The following is a 23,203-nucleotide window of genomic DNA, read 5'->3' on the forward strand; positions in this document are numbered from 1 at the left end:
TTGTTTTGCTTGTAGACAAGGGAGTTGGATGGAAATGGTTGCATCTAGAACTTCGAACACAAAGATCTACTAATGTGCCATATGGGTTCAATAGGTGAGTTAAACTTATCTTCTTTCTGTGTCCGTAGCTTTTAACTTTAAGGCAGTATATTTTTTCATCTTGGATACTCAATTTATAAGATGATGCTTTATTTTATTTTTCAAGTTTCTAGTTCATTAATTTGATTAATTTCTAAAATGTCATGTCCGTACAATTCTCTAAAGTATGTTGTTGATTTAGAACAATCAAGGAAGTCTAGTCTTTGCATCTAATGGATGGATGTATGTGGCCACTGATCTTTTACTAGTTTATATTAGAATATTATGTATTTATGTAGCAAAAAGAATTGTGAATTTGTCGACCATAGTGGTTGAAGTTGCGGCAACACAATCTAATTGTTCTTCTTTTTTTGTTTTCTGTTTGTATTGCTATTTATTTTGTCTAACTATGTTCTCAAATGATTCAGCTTTGGATATTTTCGTATAACTTGCACAATGGAAAAGTTAGAATCTATCGTCGGAATCTAACCAAAATTGCTCAAGATTAAGTACGTATCTTAATCGCTGCACCATCACAGTTTGCAGCCACCATCTCTAGGCCGAACAAGTTCTGGATCACCGTTACCGCCCGAGATACCGCGCACAGACGACGGGAGACCGAGCCACCATCTAGCAAGGCCTGGCCCAAGCGACGCCGGAGGACGCACGCATCAGCTGGACCAAGTCCACACGTCCCAGCGCGCCAACGCGTCGCTTGCCGCCATGCCCACCAGATCCAGGTTGCCGCCGCGCCGGCGGACACTCACCAACGAGCCGTCACCACGAAGCAGCGTGCCACCGAACAGCCGAGGAGTAGCAGCTGTGAAGGCCGCGAGCAGTTGCACCGTTGTCAGAGTAGCCACCATGGATAGATCTGGTGAAGGTACCACGGGATTTGAAGAAAACTATGAACGCGGGCGCTGTCCCGCCGCCGCCGGCACCAGACGAGGGCTTTGCCCCGGTGGCTAACGCTGGCGATGGCGAGGAGATGAGGAGGCTGGGGTGGCCGCGGCCGCCGCGGAAGGAGGCGCCGCCCGAGCCGCTCTGTGCGAGCGACGCGGGGGCCTGGCGATAGATTTGCTCGCCTCGTATAGAAAACTATTATCCTCCATTTCGGTCAACGTGTTATGATTTACCTGGCATCGAAGTATCATATTTCGAGCCTAGTGAAGCAACAGTGGAGCAGCTGAGTAGCAGCATTCCGGTGTAATCTGACTCTTCGCTCATTCATGCTGGCATAGTTAAGATGAAATCTCTGTCAACATGATGGGTTTCTAACCGAATAGTGCAATATATCATGATTGTTGCACAGCTAAAATGTACTAGTGTTAGTGTGTTACTATAGTAGAAGCCTGCTACTGGTCGTATAACAAAACATTTTACTCGTGTATCATAACCTACAGCGCTAAAGCAAAAGAAGGCAGTGCAACACATGTGTCAAAACTTTCTTGGTTCTCACATTATACTAGAGCTGATAACTTCCAGATTCTACAGTTACATCAACATGTCATTAGGCAGTGGTAGTAAAAATAGAAGAAACTCTTTGTGCCCGGGTGGGATGTGCTACTTTTGGGAGATAGAGATAAACGTAGTGACTCTTTGTAGGAGACGTGCTTAGTTTTCCTACATTCGCTGGATGCTTCAGGATAATTTTCTAAATTAGCCAGTTCAACTGATGACAGGATGCTGCATGTGATGGTCATGTGTCACTCACCGACCAGGAAATAAGTACTAGTCCTCCTACTAAACTAGGCACGTACCATTGACCTGGTACGTATAATAGATTATCTCTGCCATCAGCATCAATCTTAGCTGTTCTTGTCTGCCATGAGATCAGTACAAAATTTGGACAAGCGCAAGCTAAGTCTCCTGTGCCAAGTGAGGCTATAGCACAACACCCTCTCAACGACACCACGTTCAGCCCCACCCGCCCCAGACGCCTTCCCCAACCTCCGACGCTTGGCCTCGCCCCTAGCACCCGGCGACGATTCTCTTGCTTCTTTGAGAACTTGCTTTCCCAATTTGAGTTTAGGTGTCGATTCAGGTGAGCTTCCGGATTTCATTACCATGCTTTGTGGATGGATGGATCCTTGGAATTTCGTTCCCTGATCTCGGTGCCGTATGACCCCTAGATCGATGGATCTCATGGATTCAGAAAGCCAAGCCATGGATTCGGCGTCGCTGCTGCCAGCAGGTTAGTATCTCATCAACGTGAACGCCATGAATATTGAGTCTTGTGTTCATATCAAGTGTAAGATATACTGCCGCCTTTTTTTTCTCAATGTGCAGATGGAAGAAGGTTAGCCTGGATGAGCCGCCTCCATTCCTCGCCAGTGCACCCGCTGGACGACGAGGACCTCCTCCAGGAGATTCTCCTCCGCCTGCCTCCTCAGCCATCCTCTCTCCCCCGTGCTTCCCTCGTCTGCCCGCGCTGGCATTGCATCCTCTCCGACCCCAAGTTCATCCAGCGCTTCCGTAGACACCATCGGAAACCCCCGCTTCTCGGTTTCTTCTTCTCTGAAACGGGCTTTCCCACCGTCTTCAATCCCGCTCTCGACCCACCCGATCGAATCCCCGCCGAGCGCTTCTCCTTGCCCAAGAATAGATTCAATGCCAGCCAGCACTTTCTCGGTTGCCGCCATGGCCTCGCCGTCCTAACCAACTTGCACCTCCGCGAGATTATCGTGTGGGATCCCCTCAGCGGCCAACAACACCGCGTGGGTTTTCCAGCGGGGCTTGACAACAACAAAGTGACGTACTGGCATGCCGAACTGTTGTGCGCTGATGCCGAAGATGGGCACGTGCACGGGGATTGCTTCTCGAGCCCGTTCAAATTGGTCGCAATCTGGGTCGTCAGATGCACGCAGGCATTTGCTTGCCTCTATGAATCAGCAACCGGTGTATGGGGAGACACTGTCTTCACGGAGGTTACAAAACAGAATTATAATTATAGCATGAGGCCTGGCGTTCTTATTGGGAATGCACTTTGCTGGTTGCTTTCTGGAGGTGACGTTCTGGCATTTTGTCTTCAAAGCCAGAGCCTTCATGTGATGAACAAGCCGTTGGAAATCAAGTACACCTCCGGTTCTATTCAGCTCTTAAGAACAGAGGATTGTGGTGTTGGTCTCGCGTATTTGTCAGAACTGACCATTCAATTATGGGAGAGGAAATCAAATTGTCATGGCGTGGTCGGCTGGGTGCTTCTGCAAAAAACTATTCAATTGCAGGAGCTCTTTCCACAAGGAATGTTTAGTGAGAGGAAAAGGGTGCACATAACAGGGTATGCCGAGGAGACAAATGCGATTGTTCTGTCTGTGTTGAGAGACGACTTCATGCTGCAAGTTGACACGATGGAGATCAAACATATTCAGAAAAGAAAAGGAGATGGATTTACCTTTCCGTACGCAAATTTCTATGTTGCAGGTAATGCCTCCCTATCTATGTTACACTAGCAAAAAAGTCCAACTAGGTTATTTTTCTTGTATTTGTTACAGTTACTTTTCATACGTGTTTGTTGTCCTATTGTTCATCTGATAATGGATTGACTAGATACATAAGAGCATATTGGTTTATTTGTTTCTTTCGCTGTGGTCATTGTATGGTGATGTAACTTCATAGTTCAAAAATAGGCTACATTAAAGCTAGACCAGGTACATGGCTATTACTTCATTGTCTACCCATTGCTACACGCTAACCATCATTTCATTGCCAACTCATTTGTACATGCATTTATCCTGTAGTTACCATGGGGTCATGGGGAGGTTTCCTATAATTCAAAATTGGAAACAATTTCACAAAAATAATATAGCGAAACCAGCACATATCCAGAATGACAATTCGGTTGGTACATCGGGAAGCTAATCTTGTTATATTTTTTTCGTTCATTAAACTTCAGTGCACATATTTTTTTATGGAAACACATGAAGTAATTCTTCTATGCAACATGCTTAGTGAGTCATTAGATGCTTAAGTAGGTCAACCGACATAGTTTGGACAATATTTCAAACCAATGTACTAGCATTAGTTAGTTCAACTAAGACAGGACACCACATGTGATGGGTCTGGATCACCACTCACTGAGCAATAAATTACAAATTAATCATTGTACAACTCACCTAGTACAAATAAGTAGATTGTCTCTACCATCAATTAATATATTTGAAGCATCATCTTCTTTTCTCCCTAACCAGACACTTGAGTTAATCATTTAGAGCTATTACGAGATGTCTTGATACAACTTGAAGGAAGGATGGGATGTAACTAATCTATAAAAAATGTTATTTGAAGCATAATCTCGTCGCTCATGTATAACAATAACTAACTAAATTACATACCACTAATAGACAATGATTATTACGATTGACCTCGATATCTGAAGAGAGATCGACAACAGCCATGTTAGTTGTTATTTTCTGCCATGAAATTTGCACTACCGAAATTGAACAAGTGCAAGTTGTCTCCTCTGCTAAGTTATGTTGTAAGCTCTAGCACAATCATCCCACTGGGCACTGTGTCCAGCCTGATCCTAACCCCTCGGCAGCCCTCTGACCGGACATTAGGAGAAACAGGCTATGAACACCCGTAATTTTGTTGCTTATCTTATGTCTCCTGCTGCTTTTCCAATTTCAGTTTGATGATTCTCTTCTTCTCTTTGCATTTTAGGAGCCTTAGCTCAGCTCAGCTAAGGGGATTCCTGGTTTTGCCCCTCTTTTGCCGGCAATAGCACCCCCACTGGATGGGGAGGAATTCCACCTCTCTACCCAACCATCCTCCCTCCCACATGCCATCCTGTTTGTCCGTGTTGGCGCAACATCCTCTAAGACCAAAATTCATCCCATAACTATCACAAGCACCACTTGGAAATCCCCCCACTTGGCTTTTTCAAAGGGTTGTATCAAACTAAACAGGTCTTCACTCCTACCAGATACACACACACCCCGACCATACACTAGTTGCCCTCTCCCTGTAACCTTACTTGCTAATGAACACTCAAACTTCATATGTTACCTCCATGGTCTTGCAGTCCTAAAGAATGGTCGGGATTGTGAGATAGTCGTGTGTGATTCTCTGACTGGCCCATAGCCAGCGAGACTTTTAATCGGTGTTATACAACACCCTTGCATGCTGAAGCCGAAGATGGATATGTGCACTAGATCCTGCCAAATTGGTTTTGGTGGATACACACATCCATATTTGGTTCTCTCCGTGACCCGTTGTCTGGTATTTGGGTAAATATATGCTCAGTGGTGATATCAAAGGCAATTTTAAGGTAAGGTCCATCATCGTTGTGGGGAATGCAGTTTGCTGGTAAGATTTTGGAGGTGATTTCCTTACGTTTGGTTTCAAAATCCAGACTCTTTGTGTGATCAAGAAGCTAAGATACGACCATGTTGGCAGAACTTGTGCTTTTAGCTCCTACGGATGGAGGATGGTGGACTTAGCGTTGTAGTTTTGTCGGAACTAGACATCTAAATACGAAAGAGGACATTTAACTCTGGTGGTGTTGTCAGATGGGTGTTGTTGCAGAAAACCATTCCACTTGAGGGATTATTCAGTGGGAAATATGTAGTGACGGTGAAAGTGTAGTTTTCGTGGGGTATGATAAGGACACATATCTGATTGGTCTGACTATGATGATTAGTGTCCTCATGGTACGGTTTGACTTGATGCAAATCAAACATATTACTAAAAGTAGTGACATATGTTACCTTACCTATCATTCCTATGCAAATTGCCATACACGAGGTAATACCGCTCTATCTGCATTACACAAGTGAAGGAAGTCCAATTAGTTTCTTTTTCTTGGATTCATTAACATTACTTTTAGTTCATGGCTGTTGTAATATTGTTCAAGTGATTAAGGATGACTAGGATATAGAAAAATAAATTGAGTTGCTTGTTAATTTGTCGGTCAAGTGATTTTATGGTGAAGCAATTTTTCGGTCCAGTGATTTTATGGTTGTGTTTTTATTGTATTTTCATCAAGAGGTTGGTAACAAGTGGAATCTAGCAGTAATGTCCCTAGTGTGCTTAAATATTGACTAAATATTTATGAATAATTCCTGACTAAATCATTTTATTTGAACATGGAAGTTCCCATAAAATGTCCTTTATTAGTTGGTAATGATTATTATCCTTCTTCCTTTCACTCGGCGATATATGTAGCATCATTTACACATTTTTATCTTTGTCGCAAAAAAATAACATCCTACCCCCCCCCCCCCTTCCCAGCATACAGTTACATTACATCATTGATAAGATATATAACATTTTGCAGGTATTACATATATACTATCAAATTCAACTTTACTGGTGGTTTATTTTACTTGTTTTAATTGCAGGTATGCAAGTTGATGGTGGAGACATAGGAGATGAAAATTGGGACGTAGTGGATGAACTAATGCACTATCTCGGTGTCCCTGCTCATCTTGATGTTGATGAGTTTTGAAGTAAGATCCAAGTACATGACTCACTTTAACACCCAGCTGCCCTTCTCCTCTACTGTCCATAACATAGGGAATCCTTTCATCTATAAGATCGGATGCACAAATGATCATCTTATCATATGCATTCTCAAATTTCATCCTACACACTAATCCACTTTCCTTTCCTACTTGCATTGAATTTAGAGTCTCATGCAAGATCAAGAAACCCACCAGAATATATCTTCTCAAAGAATGGATATCCGAGTTCTGCTAATCAGCGGTGACACAACCAAAGTAATTGTTGATTTTCTACCTTCTATTAAGTTCTTAAGAAGAAAACTTGACCCTTTTTTCCTTGAACTCAGTAGAGATGCAAACATGAACCAACTAATAAAACTGGACACCCATAAATTACAATATCTCTGTCAATTTTTTAGATGTCCTACTACTCAACTAAAATTTACTTTTTAGGTAAGTGCAAAAAGGATAATTTCGAAAAGAAAAAGTCCAAGTAGTTTCACGACTCAACATCATGCATGTTTCTTCACTGAGAGTTGGCTAGTGATCAGATACTTAAGCATAATGGAACAACTAACGTTGCCTGTTCTCTTTGTGGTGCAAAGGAAGATACCTAGCAGATCTAGTTTCAATGTGTGCTTGCTATTTTTTTTGGAGTTGCATTTAGTTGTGGCTGAACGTCATCGGGGTCGTAACAACTTCAATGTTCTCTTTACTTTTGTGCCTAGCCTTCATAGCAAAGCTCTCCCTATTTCTAGATTGCTTTTTATGCTCAATGTTGCTCCCTCTGAACCACACGTAACAAGTTCACCTTTGAAAAATTATTCCCTAATATCCCAGCTGATTGCCTGTTCAAATTAATTGGATTTTTGTAGCTATGGGATTGAAGGCACTCACTAAGGGAGCCGAAATCGATGCCACTGATGCACTAAGCACAAAGGATCCAAGTACTACCTCGATCTTCACCACAACCTGCCTCCACCCCTATAGTACTCCTTTTCTTTATGTTGGCCTATTCAGTTGGCCTAGTTGGCTACTTTACCTATCTTTGTATTTTGTGTCTCTCGACTAGTGTGGTCATTTGAGTGTTTGACTCCATTATCTTTCATATCCATATGTTGAATGTTATTTGGCATTGCCGATGGTTGCTTTATTAATAAAGTCAAGCATCACGGCTTGTCTCTTAAAAAGAGTGGTTTTAATCAGCGGTGGAGAACAAAAAAAAATTGAGGCAGGGTAGACTCTTGAACATAAAGTTGTTTCATGCAAAATCAAAGTGAAGCATACACACTAACAATATGCAATAATGATAAAATACAATTAGAAATTACTTCGGAAGAGTATTAGAGCGGCTAGTACAACGAGTCCTACCATCAATTTCCACGGCAACCAATCCGCCAATGATTAGATCGGTTCCTTTGATTAGATCAATTCCAGTTTCCAAAAATCCATTAGACTGATTCTTCTTATGCCACAAGTAATTCAACGACCCTCAGATTCTGGTGAAAAAAGCACAAAATGTAATCAATATCAAACCAACCTGCACGGTGGCATGTGACTAGGGCAACACGTGAGGATGTTTGGATCCGAATGAGCAACACCAACGCATCCATCTACATGGACCTGAGGTTTTGGTCATGCACATGTGCATCGACTACACATGCCCACAGAACCACTGATACTCAAGACTGTGGACGACGCATACGTCGGTTTCCATCCAATCTAGTGTACATACAATTGGTTTTGACCATCACAGTTCGAATCAACCGAGATTCATAGTACTATTCTTATTTATGTGAAAGAGCAGATATTTTGAAAACACAAATTTAATTTAATTTATATGTTCACCAGGTTTCCTGTACTTGAAAACTTTACTGTGCATAACAAAGAATTTTCTGGAAAAGAGAGCTAATGTTTGTAGAATGTTCATCAGGTTTCTGTAGATGGGTACTTAATGATGCATGCACCTTCCAAATTCATTCTAGTTACTATGCTCCATGTGCGCCACAAAGAGTTTTCTGGGTCATATCATAACCTTGGTCGTCGTCATTCATTGCTACTCTGCATAGTTCCGTAGCCTACTGCATGACCTTCGATTGCGATAAAATCCATTGTCTTTACTGCCTTTACTAGACTTTTGAACTTAGAACACTAGCAGGTCAAATTTTAGATTTTTAAGATTTTTTATTTTAGTAACTAAAACAAGTCAGTTAATTCATTAAGATTATGTTTATACCATGTACCAATGGCCAACTCTTATCTTAGTACAAGGTTCTCTCGGAACAATTATTATTGAACCAATTATTATTTATTTCAAGCTATTTCGGATCTTTCTTAATCTTCAAAAAGAACTAAATTCCGTAATGAAATGGGAGGTGCAGCATGGAGATTGATACCGGGAGCAGCTTTGTAGCAGCTTTCAAATATAATCCATTTCTAGCTCATTCTTACAAGTACTAGTTAAAATGAAAGCTCCGTCAACATGATTAATTTCTAACCGAATAGTGCAACATAATTAATATGTGGTGCCAATTCTGTTGCAAAAAAAATTCATCATCAGTGTGCAGCTACAATGTATTCACTCTGTAACATAAAATAAGACATTTTTCAAAACTATGACAGTGCCAAAAAACTTCTTATCTTAAGTTATAGAGGCAGTACTACTGTTAATATAGTTGAAGCCTCCTACTGGTCAAGTATAACGTATGTTTAACCGAGATTTCATAAAAACAGTTTACACATGTATTAAAACGTGCACCTAACCCAACAGAGAAAGTGTTGCACAAGCATCAAATCTTTCTTGGTTCTCACATTTTACTGGAGCTGATAACTTCCAAAATTTACAGTTACATCAACACGTCATTTGGCAGTCGTAGTAAAAATAGAAGAAACTAATCTTGGTGCTAGGGTGGGATGCAACAAGAAGCTTTTGGGAGAGAGAATACAAATTGGTAGATGGTTGTTACAAGATGGTTCGCCAATCAGAGAATACAAATCAGCATCCTGTTCATCACCAGGCAATTTGAAACTAATTATATCTTATCGGGAATCAACTCAGCACATGAGTTGATTCCTTGTAGGCAACACGCTTAGTAGTTTACCCAGAGTCGCTGGATAGGCAATAAACCGAAGCATTCGGGATAATATTTTAAATTTGCTAGCTCAACTGATGACAGGACGCTGCATGCGATGGTATCCCTGCCATTAGATCAAGGTGGCATTGACCTGGTATGTATTATTAGCCTGCTCAATCGAGGAGCTCACCATTTGCTGACCAGGAAATAAATACTACTTTATCAAGATGGCATTGACCTGGTATGTATAGATTATCTCTGCCATCAATTAATATATTATTGCTCTACTATTGTTACCTGCATCGATCTTAGCTGTTCATGTGTGCCCGAAATCAGTACTATCAAAACTGGACAAGTGCAAAGCTATGTCTCCTCGGCCAAGTTAGGCTGTAGGCTCTAGCGCAACCCGTCCTGCAGGGCACTTCTTTCAGCCCGCAAGACCTCCGTTGTTCAACCATGCCCTGTCCCTAGCTACTCGGCGGCGCTTGCTGGAAGAAACAAACAAGTGGTGAAAACCGCTTTTTAGTGCTCCTCTACTATCTATTCCTTTCCCAATTGCATTCTGACAGTATTTTCCACTCCTCAAGGAGATCCTCCTGTGCCTCCCTCACCAGCCATCCTCCCTTCCGTGCGCCTCCCTCGTCTGCCCGCGCTGGCCCAGCATCGTATTTGACCCTAAGTTCCTCCACCGCTTCTCCAAGCACCACTGAAGGCCTCTGCTAGGCTTCTTTACAAAGGGTCACATAACACAAAACACGTCTTCACCCCCATCTTGGAGCCCCCCAACCGCATACCTGTCGCTCGCTTCCCTGTGCCCCTACTGGACAACAAACACTGTAATTTTATGGCCTGCCGCAATGGCCTCGTTCTCCTAACAAATGAATGGGAGCACGGTATTGCTGTGTGGGATCCCCTCATTGGACAACAACACCGGGTGACTTTCCCATTGGGGCTGAATAATGCCCTAAGGGGGCATTACAAGACCTGGGATGTCGCAAAGTTGTGCACTGATGCCCAAGATGGGCATGTTCATGAAGGTTGCGTCTCAAGTCCGTTTAAATTGGCTTTGGTCTGCGTTGGAAAGAAACGGGCATTTGGTTCTCTCAACGACTCGACATCTGCTGTTTGGGAATGCATTTTTCTCTTTGAGTTACGGAGGTGATGTCCTTGTGTTTGATTTTCAAATACAAAGCCTTTGTGTGATCGAGAAGCTGGCAGACAAGCATGTTTTTTCCCAGTGGCATTTCCAGCTCTTGCGGATGAAGGATGGTGGGCTTGGCCTTGCTGTTTCGTCGAAACAGACCATCCAATTCTGGGAGAGGAAATCTTACTGTGATGGTGTTGTCAGATGGGTGTCATTGCGGAAAACCATCCCACATGAGTGGTTGTTCCCACGGAGAATGCATAATGACCACATAATAGTTGTTTCTGTGGAGTATGATGACGAGACAAATGTGATTGTTATATCTATTGTTGGCGTCTTCATGTTCCCACTTGACTCGATGCAGATCAAACAGATTATTAAAAGAAATGACATATGTTATCTCGAATATCATCCCTACACAAATTTCTATGCTAGATGTAATACCGCCCTATCTACATTTCACAAGTGAACAAATTCATTTAAGTTTTTTTTTCTGAGATTCATTAAAGCTACATTTGGTAGGTGCTTGTTATAATATTGTTCAAGTGATTAAGGATCGACCAAGCATAGAATAATACAAGGAGTTGCTAGTTAATTTATTGGTCCGATGACCTATGATTTTTTTTGAGAAGGAGAATACATTAATATCGTGAAGATACCAATTACACCCGGTCTCTGCACCAACAAGAAGTCACAAAGATATCTAGGATGCACACAGCCCGAAAAGAAAAGAAAAGAAAAGGAAGGGAAAAAATGGCCTCGCCAAGGTGACCAACTCCTCTCAGCATTGAAAGTGCGTTATATCGACTAGGGGGGTGAATAGGCGATTTTTATAAATTCTTCACTGAGGAATTTGCCGGTAAGGAAATTCCTTAGCGAAGAACTACTTGCAGCGGAATAAGTCCTCAAAAGTAAGCATAACAGAATACAAGCATGGTCATCATGATGAAATGAAAACAAGCACAGAGTACAGAAAGCGTAATCACAGGATAACACAGGATGAAGACAAACAGACTAAAGAAATTGAACTGAGGAAATTGAGAAAGTCTTCAGTCAAAGTCTTCAAACACAGATATGACAAGCTAACAACAAAGTAATGAGGAAATGAAAGAGTTGAGGAAATAGAACCAATAGGCTTGGTGAAGACAATGATTTGGTAGACCAGTTTCAACTGCTGTCTCAGTTGTACATCTGGTTGGAGCGGCTAGGTATTTAAACCTGATGACACACAGTCCTCACCGTATTCTCCTTGAACTAAGGTCACACAGACCTCGTCCAATCACTCGTGGTAAGTCTTCAGGTGACTTCTGAACCTTCACAAATTCGGTCACTCGGCGATCCACAATTCCTCTTGGATGCTCTAGACCATGACGCCTAACCGTCTGGAAGAAGCACAGTCTTCAAAGGTAACAAGTGTCGGATCCACGCAGGATCAATCTCTTCAGTGATGCTCAATCACTTTGGGTTTGTAGGTGTTTGGGTTTGGGTTTTCCTCACTTGATGATTTTCGCTCAAAGTCCTCGGAGGATGGGATGCTCTCAAATGACAAATGTCAGTTTTTCTCGGAGCAGCCAATCAGCTAGTGGTTATAGGGGCGGCTATTTATAGCCTAGGGAGCAGCCCGACATGATAAGACATAAATGCACTTTAATGATATGACCGTTAGGTGGGTAGATATTTTGGGACAGCTGGCGCATAGCACAGCAACGGTCGGAAATTTGAGTATCAAATTCCTCAGGGCTATCATGTTCCTCACTGCGTAGGCAATCCGCACTGGCGAATACCTAACTCCTCAGTCAGAACAAATTCCTCAGAGACCAGAAGAACTTCGTCTCTGTCACTGAAGAATATGACTGAACTGTATGAGATTTCCAATGGCTTCACTCGAAGGGATTGGTAGGTGGAAAATTTTCCTTAGTATTTCCTCGACCCCTTTAACAGTACGGTGTTTCCTATGACTCAAGAAAGAGAAAATGAAACTACGAAAACAAAATTCTTCACGCTTCATGTTCCTCAAATGAATACCAAGTCTTCAAGGTCACACCAATTTCTTCACTTTCAAAGTCTTCAGAAAGTCTTCAGTCGAAGAACTTCATTTTTAGGGGTCGACTTTCTCTGTAAATATCAAACTCCTCGTAGACTTATAGACCTGTGTACACTCATAAACACATTAGTCCCTTAACCTATAAGTCTTCAATACACCAAAATCACTAAGGGGCACTAGATGCACTTACAAGCATCGGCACACAACCACCACCAAAGACAACAAACAGAAAATATAAAAGACCTCCAAAAACGACGCCTTCAAGAAGGAAACAGTGCACCAGCGCCATTGTCGCCCAATCCAAGATCATAGGTTTTCACCCTGGAGAAAGATCGAGCACTCAAAACAATACCTTCAACAAGGCAGTTGCCAGGCACAACCAATGAAGGCCAGAGCTTAGGTTTTCACCCTGAAAGTCACGACTCAGCACCCGAGGAGCACCACCAAAAATCAAATCCTCATGTGCTGTCGCCCCCACTTGACACTACTGCTACTGAAAGTTATCAAACATATGGCTGACTCCATCGCCTACTAGGCCCCATCTGCCGTACTGATCCTCCGATCTTAGCCATCAAGACTTCCTCCGGTGTTGTCCGTGTCATGGAAATCAAGATGCTGACATGTCTCATGATGTCAACAAACAACAGAGCTTCGCGATGCGCCCTCCTGGAGCAACGTAGGCTGATATGGACATGCACGACCGGATATTATCCGGTCCAAATATCATTGGGTATGATCTCTAGCAGTAGTTTCGGAACACGTCGACAGCCAGATCAAGGAGGATCGATCAAGCAGATCGTTGCCGTGATGCGACAAGAGTACAAGGACCGCCACCACACCGCTGCCTCTATCACGTTGACGCCATCGCCGCCTCGACGGAGGACACCGGCCCTCGCTGCTCACGCCACGCCGGCCCGCCCCGCCACATTCGCCATGCAGTCGCTGTCGCGTCCACGCACCACCGCGCCCAAGGCCTGGTTGTTCGAGACGCCGCCGCAACGCCCTGCGGGAGCGCCGCGCTCCACGCCCGGTCACAACGTCCCTCGCCGTATCCACCAGGGGAGGAAGGATAAGGGCCCTGCCACCGCCAACGCCAACTAGGCTTCGCCCGGCGGGGCCCTCCGGCGGCAGCGAGAGGAGGGGGAGGCGGGGAGGAGGTGCGGGCGGCGGCGGTGGCTAGGGTTTCGCCCAGCCACCTGCGGGAGCGACCTAGGCGATCTCGTATCCTGCCAGATGGTAGATATAAAATTGGGAGAGAATTTCACTTCCCCGGCCTCTGCACCAACTAGGGATGCATACGCCGTTTAAGTATGAGTATTAGGATTTTTAATATCGGTTATGCACTGAGCCTAGTCCTCAATAAATGCGTAAGTATCAGGAAAGCCTGGTCCTCAAGAATAAATAGGAACCTAAATTGGCCTCCATGAGGATTTGAACCCAGATGTTGGGTTTGTACATCCACTACGAGAACTTGTGATGATGTGTATATCTATACCCCTACTAATAAAGCAAGGTGTGTTTCTCCAATTTACGTTGAAAAGATTTTTTTTTCTATCCGAGGTAGTACTAAATTTTTGTGCGTCTATCCGCTAGAAAACTAAAAAGGTTTGTTCAGAATTCCGTAATTTAGCAGCGCGTGCTCTCGCTCAACGAAGCAAGCCCACTTAGTATTGACCACGCAGTTGGAAAGACCTTATTTGTCGCATGAAGCGATAAATAGTTGAAGCTTCCCACCTGGGGCCTAAGACTGCGCCGACCTGTTTCCCCTTTTTGTTGTTCTATTTTTATTTTTATTTTTACTATGAAGTAAAAATTAAGAAAAATATTAAGATTTTCAATTTCTGTTAAAAAATTGAAAAATGTTCGAATCTTTTTTGAAAATTCTGTTTCAAAATTTTCTCAACATTAAAAAAGTGTTCTCATTTTTGAAAAAATGTTAGTGTTTTTAAAAAATTCATCAAGATTTTTTTATAAATAGTAAAGTTTATAAAATGTTCCATATTTTAATATATTCTTCTTTCTGTGACATGTTCACAAAACTAAAGTAATATTTGCTTCTAAGAAAACATTTGATAAAATTGGTTGGAACGTTACACTTAAAAAACACAAAAATACAAATATGTTTGTGTTTTTATAAAATTTTCATGTTTTTTAAAATATAGTTTGTGAATTTCAAAAACTATTAATGTTTCTAATTTTGTTCGTGTTTTTCCAAAAATATTCGAATTTTCAGAAAAAAATCACATTATTTGAAAATAAAACGGGATACAAAAAAATTGTTAATGTTTCCAAGAATATTCGCTAATTCATTCTTTTTAATATTCAAAAAGTCAAAACATATTTCTAATCTGACGCTATAATATTTCTTAAATATTCGCGCTAGCCATTGGTTTGCGGTGCGTGTTCGTTCTATGATGGTTGTCTATAAGTGAAAGAAATTGTTGGCACATGCCAATAAAAGAGAAAATGTTGTTCGGCTTTAGTTAGAGCAAAATTATGTGCACTTGAGCAATAAAATAATCAAACAGAATAAATTCTCAAAAAGAAGGGACATTCATGCCTGATTATGCTAATGAAACGTGATTTATACGCTGCAATTAATAATAATGCCGGTTACGCCGTCGTAGGATAAAGTGGTCGAAGCAACCGTGTCCCGAAGGTCGCCGCAGAGCCACCAAATGAAGAGGCAGGCACAACGGACGGGCATATGTGCATATGCCCGTTGCAACGCATGGGCGTATGTGCTAGTAATTTCTTATTATTATTGGGCCCATTATAGCTAGAAAAATAATATGGCTATTTGTATGTTGCCTTTGCTAAATTCTAACTATGTTCTGTGCATGCATTGTATTTTTATCAGTCGGTTTCCAACTAGTGGAAAGGAGCACTATAAATATCCATAGTGTCTGCTTAAGGATTGACGAGAAATTTGTGAGTAAATCTTGATTAATACATGTCCTTCGAACATTGAAATTGCCATAGAATCTGCTTCAACTTGGTAATGATTATCATCCTTCTTCCTTGCACTTGCCGATATATGTGGTTTCTTTTACACATTTCAATCCGTGCTACAGAGTATTATCCTTTTGCCTCTCAAATTACATTTTTTTTAGAGGAAAGGTATGAGCCCGACTTTATAAATAAAGCCACTCGGCAGTGTTCCAGACACACCAAACCGACATCCACGACCACGCCCAACCAAGGGCAAGCAGAAGTTACGAAAGTGTGAGTTACAGGGCACCCAGGCCACCGAACGGCACGCAGGCCAGTAGAGAAGTAGAACTGACATAAAGTGACTCAAATTACATTACATCTTAATCTTTTCCATTGGTTTATTCGACTTATTTTTCTTGTAGGCATTGCTGGTGGACAAGGTGAAGCTGAAAATGAGTACATAGATCGTCCATTCGTGCGCTCTCTATTGAGTTGACTCTGAACTTGATCCTTCTTGTAACATGTTGGTACGGTTGTTTCGTCTTGGATGGTGCTGCATGTGAAGTGGACTTGACGTCCAGTGTATCACGGAGTTGCTTCAGTTAATATGCCTGGATTTTTCAGTGTACTAGCACCTTGTGGTTAACTCATTTTCCATTATGTCTTGACAACTTGGTGGTCCACTATATCATATCAACCTTGTGGATTTGTCAGATCTTTGGCTGGTAATTTTCTGTGCATCCTTCTGACATCCTTTGCGCGATTCATCTTTGGATTCTTGCTGCGGTGCGATTTCCTAGTGTTTGCCTTGAACTAGGTTCTGAATTTTCAATATTGTTGCTGCAATACTACCTTTCTTGTAGAAACTCTTTCGCTCGGACTAGTTTGCATATTTACGTAGTAGTGTACAAACAATCGAAAATCCAATTCGGTGCCCAGGCTCATCTGCACCCTGTTAGAAAAAAATCAAAACAAATACTAAAAAAATCCAAATTCTTTTTGTGTGATAGAAAATTGTATGCGTTAGGTTCGCTCCAAATTTCCACTTATTTTGGCATCTGAGCAGCGCTCAGCAAAAAAAATTCGGGTCAGAACAGTGTGTGAACAGTACGTTGTTTATTTAAAACAATCTTGGAAGTCTAGTCTTTGCATCTAATGAATGGATGCATGCCGCACTGACATTTTACTAGTTTATATTCCGATGGTACGTATTTTTGTAGCAAAACGAATTGTGAACTTATCAACCATAGTGGTTGAAGTCGCAGCAACAGAATCTAATTGTTCTTCTTTTTTTGTTGTCCATTTGTATTATTATTTATTTTGTCTAACTATGTTCTCAAATGATTCAGCTTTGGATATTTTCATATAATTTGCACAATGGAAAAGTTAAAATCTATTGTTGGAATCATGAAAAATTAAGCTAGTCTGTGAGAGTAGTACAAAATTGGTTGACCCATATTGCACAAAATCAGGCACCATTTCGTGTAGAGTCCATTTAATTATTTCGTGTGTAATGGCAGATTCAATGCTTTGTTTTTTCAAGTGTTATTACATATTGACTTGATCCAGAGATGTGAGTTCATTTTTATGTACATACGGACCTGCTGGTATATCCGAAAGTCTGCATGCATGCTGCAGGCTGCACCCAAAAAGTTTGCTTTATGGGTCAGTCATTCATCAAAGTATAGTTCAACTGATATGTGATGATTATGGGTCACCTCTTGCTGACAAGAAACACTCTATTCATGTAGTACATTGCGTTATGATTTACCTGGCATCGAAGTATCATATTTCCAACCCTGTGAAGCAACAGTGGAGCGACTGAGTAGCAGCATTCCCGTGTAAACTGATTTTCGCTCATTCATGCTGGCATAGTTAAGATGAATGCTCTGTCAACATGATGAGTTTCTAACCGAATAGTGCAATATATCATGATTGTTGCACAGCTAAAATGTACTAGCAAACCACCCCTCGCCGGACGGTGTTGTGACCGGGCCGCCGCGGATCCGCGCATCCTCTCCAAGTGCCCCTGTGGCGGCGCCACCTGGAGGAAAGGAGGGGCCGGCGAGATTGCCAGGCTCTGATCACGGAGTCACGGCGCATGGAGAGATCGGGTAGGAGAGGACTAGATCGGGACAATGGAGGATTCAGTTCTCCGTCGGGACAGATCCCGGCAAATGGATCGAAGGCCGGCTCCGATTTACTCCAAAGTCGCGCTGGATGGTTCTCCTAGATTTGGAGCATAGTTAAAAAAACCGGACCGGACCGGCAGTCGAACCAAAAAAACCCGGAACCGGCAGCCTCATCGATTTTTTGAGCTAATAAGACCGTTCTGCAATTAGACCAGAGAAAACCGGTCGAACCGGCCGGTTTTCTGGAAAACCGGGCCATTGAACCGGGAAAAACCAGGAAAAAAGTTTTATAGAAATTGGGATTCGATCCAAGGTCGTCTGAGCAGTACGTGGGGCCTGCCAATGGCCCAATAACCAACTTGGTTGTGCTACTTTGTTGTCCACTACATGGATATAATTTTATTTGACCACTATTTCACAGTATATTAGCACATATATTAATTAACATATATTATTTTATTTCTTAAAAAACCGACAATCGAACCGGTGAACCGGCGGTCCGACCGGTAAAAACCTGAACCGACAACCATTCCGGTTCGATTTCCGGTTCAGTTTTTTAAACTATGATATGGAGAACGAAGTGCTAGCCGGCGACTATCTTCCGAACGACGACTTTATCGAGGTAGGGCTCCATTTCATGATTGATATGTATGATGTGGTTGTCGGTCCTTGTGTGCAGGTTGATCTGGCTCTGGACGTAGTGGAGCTAGTTGATCTGACGGAGACGATAGAACGTGGAAGACCGGGAGGGCGCTTTTGGGCTCTTATTGAGAGTGATGATGAAGAACAGGCCGAGAAACAAGCCTCGCCGGATCTGCTTGAGGTTTTGAAGGATACGGGATCGATGAAGCCGTCGGAGTTCAAATCGGTACCCGATCGGCATCGGTCCAAGGTTCAACGACCCAAGCCGTCCGTGAAACCCTGGATCGGCCCGATCCCTAAGGTATTTTGTGAACCCGTTACTTTGTCGGATTTTATTCCAGAATCATGGACTCTAGTTACTCGGAAGAAGAAGGGAAAGAAAGGTCGGCCGCCGCCGACAAGATCGACGAGCGCAATTCGAGCGGCCAGAAGGGCGCGCTTGAATTTGCTGCTGGGCCAAGGGATCGAAACGGAAGCAGCGTTGGTCGTGGGCTCTCTAGGCTCGGGCGAGGCCCATTTAGAAGCCCAAGCCACATCCGACTCGCATCTTACGTGCATGCAAGTATCACCGATACTCGAGTCCTCACTGATCGCAGCTATGGTTGTACGCACGCCAGGCTTCCCGACTCTCGGCGCGGGGCACGCGGCCAGGATCCATTGCGCCGGCAAGATGGCTGGACGCGGACCACCACCAGCCAGGCATGGGCTGACGCCCGCCACCGGAGCCGCCGGCGCCGGCCGAGGCGCTCTGCCTCCAGCCAGGCAAGGGCCGCCACTTGCGGTGCCAGTACCGCGGCCGGTCCGCAGGCAGGAACCGGCGGAGCCGGTCGTGGCGCTCCACCTCCCGCGAGGTAGGGGCCGTTGCCTGCGCTTCAGGACGGCAGGCGCCGGGGCAGGCTGCTAGGAACGTGTGGCAGCCGCAGGCAGGAACGTGCTGCGCCGGTGGCCAAGGCGCCGGCCCTTGGAAGAGGTCGTGGTTCTCACCATGGATGGGATGCTCACGGACAAGGTGGATACGGCAGAGATGGTCCGAGAAACCGGTACGAACAGTGGGGAGATGATGGTTATGATGCATATAGTGAGGGGCAGCACCGTGGATCTTCCTCCAGTGGTGGCCGAGGCTTCAACTGGTACAATGGCGGTGGTCCAGGACGTCGATTTCAGGGACCGCTCGGCAATTTTGTTGAAGGTGTCACCGGCCCCAATGAGCGTTTTCGGGGAGGTTATCGGCAAGGCGGGAGAGGGGGTGGGAGGCGCCCACCTCCACCGCGGCCACATCCTGTTGGGGATCGTAGCAGAATTTTAAAATTTCCTACGCATCATCAAGATCCATCTATGGAGTATACTAGCAACGAGGGGAAGGGAGTGCATCTACATACCCTTGTAGATCGCGAGCGGAAGCATTCCAATGAACGGGGTTGATGGACCGCCGTGATCCAAATCACTGATGAAAGAGTGCCGAACGGACGGCACCTCCGCGTTCAACACACGTACGGAGCAGCGACGTCTCCTCCTTCTTGATCCAGCAAGGGGGAAAGAGAGGTTGATGGAGATCCAGCAGCACGACGGCGTGGTGGTGGAAGTAGCGGGGTCTCGGCAGGGCTTCGCCAAGCTTCTGCGAGAGGGAGAGGTGTTGCAGGGGGAGGGGAGGCGCCGGGGGCTGTGGTGCTGCTGCCCTCCCTCCCCCCCCCCCACTATTTATAGGACCCCTGGAGGGGGGGGGGGCGCCGGCCCTGGAACCCATCTACATGGGGGGCGGCGGCCAAGGGGAAAGGGGGGGTGGCTTCCCCCCGAAGCCAAGTGGGGCGCCCCCCACCCCTAGGGTTTCCAACCCTAGGCGCAGGGGGAGGCCCAAGGGGGGGGCGCCCCAGCCCACTAAGGGCTGGTTCCCTTCCCACTTCAGCCCATGGAGCCCTCCAGGACAGGTGGCCCCACCCGGTGGACCCCCGGGACCCTTCCGGTGGTCCCGGTACAATACCGATAACCCCCGAAACTTTCCCGGTGGCCGAAACTGGACTTCCTATATATAATTCTTCACCTCCGGACCATTCCGGAACTCCTCGTGGCGTCCGGGATCTCATCCGGGACTCCGAACAACTTTCGGGTTTCTGCATACTAATATCTCTACAACCCTAGCGTCACCGAACCTTAAGTGTGTAGACCCTACGGGTTCGGGAGACATGCAGACATGACCGAGACGCCTCTCCGGCCAATAACCAACAGCGGGATCTGGATACCCATGTTGGCTCCCACATGTTCCACGATGATATCATCGGATGAACCACGATGTCGAGGATTCAATCAATCCCGTATACAATTCCCTTTGTCAATCGGTATGTTACTTACCCGAGATTCGATCGTCGGTATCCCAATACCTTGTTCAATCTCGTTACCGGCAAGTCTCTTTACTCGTACCGTAATGCATGATCCCGTGGCTAACTCCTTAGTCACATTGAGCTCATTATGATGATGCATTACCGAGTGGGCCCAGAGATACCTCTCCGTGACAAATCCCAGTCTCGATCCGTGCCAACTCAACAGACACTTTCGGAGATACCCGTAGTGTACCTTTATAGTCACCCAGTTACGTTGTGACGTTTGGCACACCCAAAGCACTCCTACGGTATCCGGGAGTTGCACGATCTCATGGTCTAAGGAAAAGATACTTGACATTGGAAAAGCTCTAGCAAACGAACTACACGATCTTTGAGCTATGCTTAGGATTGGGTCCTGTCCATCACATCATTCTCCTAATTATGTGATCCCGTTATCAATGACATCCAATGTCCATAGTCAGGAAACCATGACTATCTGTTGATCAACGAGCTAGTCAACTAGAGGCTTACTAGGGACACATTGTGGTCTATGTATTCACACATGTATTACGATTTCCGGATAACACAATTATAGCATGAACAATAGACAATTATCATGAACAAAGAAATATAATAATAACCATTTATTATTGCCTCTAGGGCATATTTCCAACAGTCTCCCACTTGCACTAGAGTCAATAATCTAGTTACATTGTGATGAATCGAACACCCATAGCGTCCTGGTGTTGATCATGTTTTGCTCTAGGGAGAGGTTTACTCAACAGATCTGCTACATTCAGGTCCGTATGTACTTTACAAATATCTATGTCTCCATTTTGAACACTTTCACGAATGGAGTTGAAGCGACGCTTGATATGCCTGGTCTTCCTGTGAAACCGGGGCTCCTTCGCAAGGGCAATAGCTCCAGTGTTGTCACAGAAGAGAGTCATCGGGCCCGACGCATTGGGAATCACCCCTAGGTCGGTAATGAACTCCTTCATCCAGATTGCTTCTTGCGCTGTCTCTGAGGCTGCCATGTACTCCGCTTCACATGTAGATCCCGCCACGACGCTTTGCTTGCAACTGCACCAGCTTACTGTTCCTCCATTCAAAATATACACGTATCCGGTTCGTGACTTCGAGTCATCCAGATCTGTGTCGAAGCTAGCGTCGACGTAACCCTTTACGACGAGCTCTTCGTCACCTCCATAAACGAGAAACATATCCTTAGTCCTCTTCAGGTACTTCAGGATATTCTTGACCGCTGTCCAGTGTTCCATGCCGGGATTACTTTGGTACCTTCCTACCAAACTTACGGCAAGGTTTACATCAGGTCTGGTACACAGCATGGCATACATAATAGACCCTATGGCCGAGGCATAGGGGATGGCACTCATCTTTTCTCTATCTTCTGCCGTGGTCGGGCATTGAGCCGTGCTCAATTGCACACCTTGCAATATAGGCAAGAACCCCTTCTTGGACTGATCCATATTGAACTTCTTCAATATCTTGTCAAGGTATGTACTCTGTGAAAGACCAATGAGGCGTCTTGATCTATCTCTATAGATCTTGATGCCTAATATATAAGCAGCTTCTCCAAGGTCCTTCATTGAAAAACACTTATTCAAATAGGCCTTTATACTTTCCAAGAATCCTATATCATTTCCCATCAATAGTATGTCATCCACATATAATATGAGAAATGCTACAGAGCTCCCACTCACTTTCTTGTAAACACAGGCTTCTCCATAAGTCTGTGTAAACCCAAACGCTTTGATCATCTCATCAAAGCGAATGTTCCAACTCCGAGATGCTTGCACCAGCCCATAGATTGAGCGCTGTAGCTTGCATACTTTGTTAGCATTCTTAGGATCGAAAAAACCTTCCGGCTGCATCATATACAATTCTTCCTTAAGGAAGCCGTTAAGGAATGCCGTTTTGACGTCCATCTGCCATATCTCATAATCATAGTATGCGGCAATTGCTAACATGATTCGGACGGACTTCAGCTTTGCTATGGGTGAGAAAGTCTCATCATAGTCAACCCCTTGAACTTGTCGATAACCCTTAGCGACAAGTCGAGCCTTATAGATGGTCACATTACCATCCGCGTCTGTCTTCTTCTTAAAGATCCATTTGTTTTCTATGGCTCGCCGATCATCGGGCAAGTCAGTCAAAGTCCATACATACATGGATCCTATCTCGGATTTCATGGCTTCTAGCCATTTGTCGGAATCCGGGCCCGCCATCGCTTCTTCATAGTTCGAAGGTTCACCGTTGTCCAACAACATGATTTCCAGGATAGGGTTGCCGTACCACTCTGGTGCGGAACGTGTCCTTGTGGACCTACGAAGTTCAGCAGTAACTTGATCTGAAGCTTCATGATCATCCTCATTA

The 23,203-nt window shown here is 44.3% G+C and overlaps 1 protein-coding gene across 1 annotated transcript; it reads left to right on the forward strand.

The window, feature by feature from the left end:
* The first annotated feature begins 1,944 nt into the window (after positions 1 to 1,944).
* On the forward strand, positions 1,945 to 7,649 carry LOC123142934 (uncharacterized). The gene is made up of 5 exons (XM_044561650.1): positions 1,945 to 2,122; positions 2,211 to 2,272; positions 2,368 to 3,501; positions 6,420 to 6,538; positions 7,397 to 7,649. The coding sequence occupies exons 2-4, from the start codon at positions 2,215 to 2,217 to the stop codon at positions 6,524 to 6,526; spliced, it is 1,299 nt and encodes a 432-aa protein (XP_044417585.1). The 5' UTR covers positions 1,945 to 2,122; positions 2,211 to 2,214; the 3' UTR covers positions 6,527 to 6,538; positions 7,397 to 7,649.
* The last annotated feature ends 15,554 nt before the right edge of the window (positions 7,650 to 23,203 follow it).

The sequence above is a fragment of the Triticum aestivum genome, chromosome 6D, assembly GCF_018294505.1.
Source record: "Triticum aestivum cultivar Chinese Spring chromosome 6D, IWGSC CS RefSeq v2.1, whole genome shotgun sequence".
NCBI classification, from domain to species: domain Eukaryota; kingdom Viridiplantae; phylum Streptophyta; class Magnoliopsida; order Poales; family Poaceae; genus Triticum; species Triticum aestivum.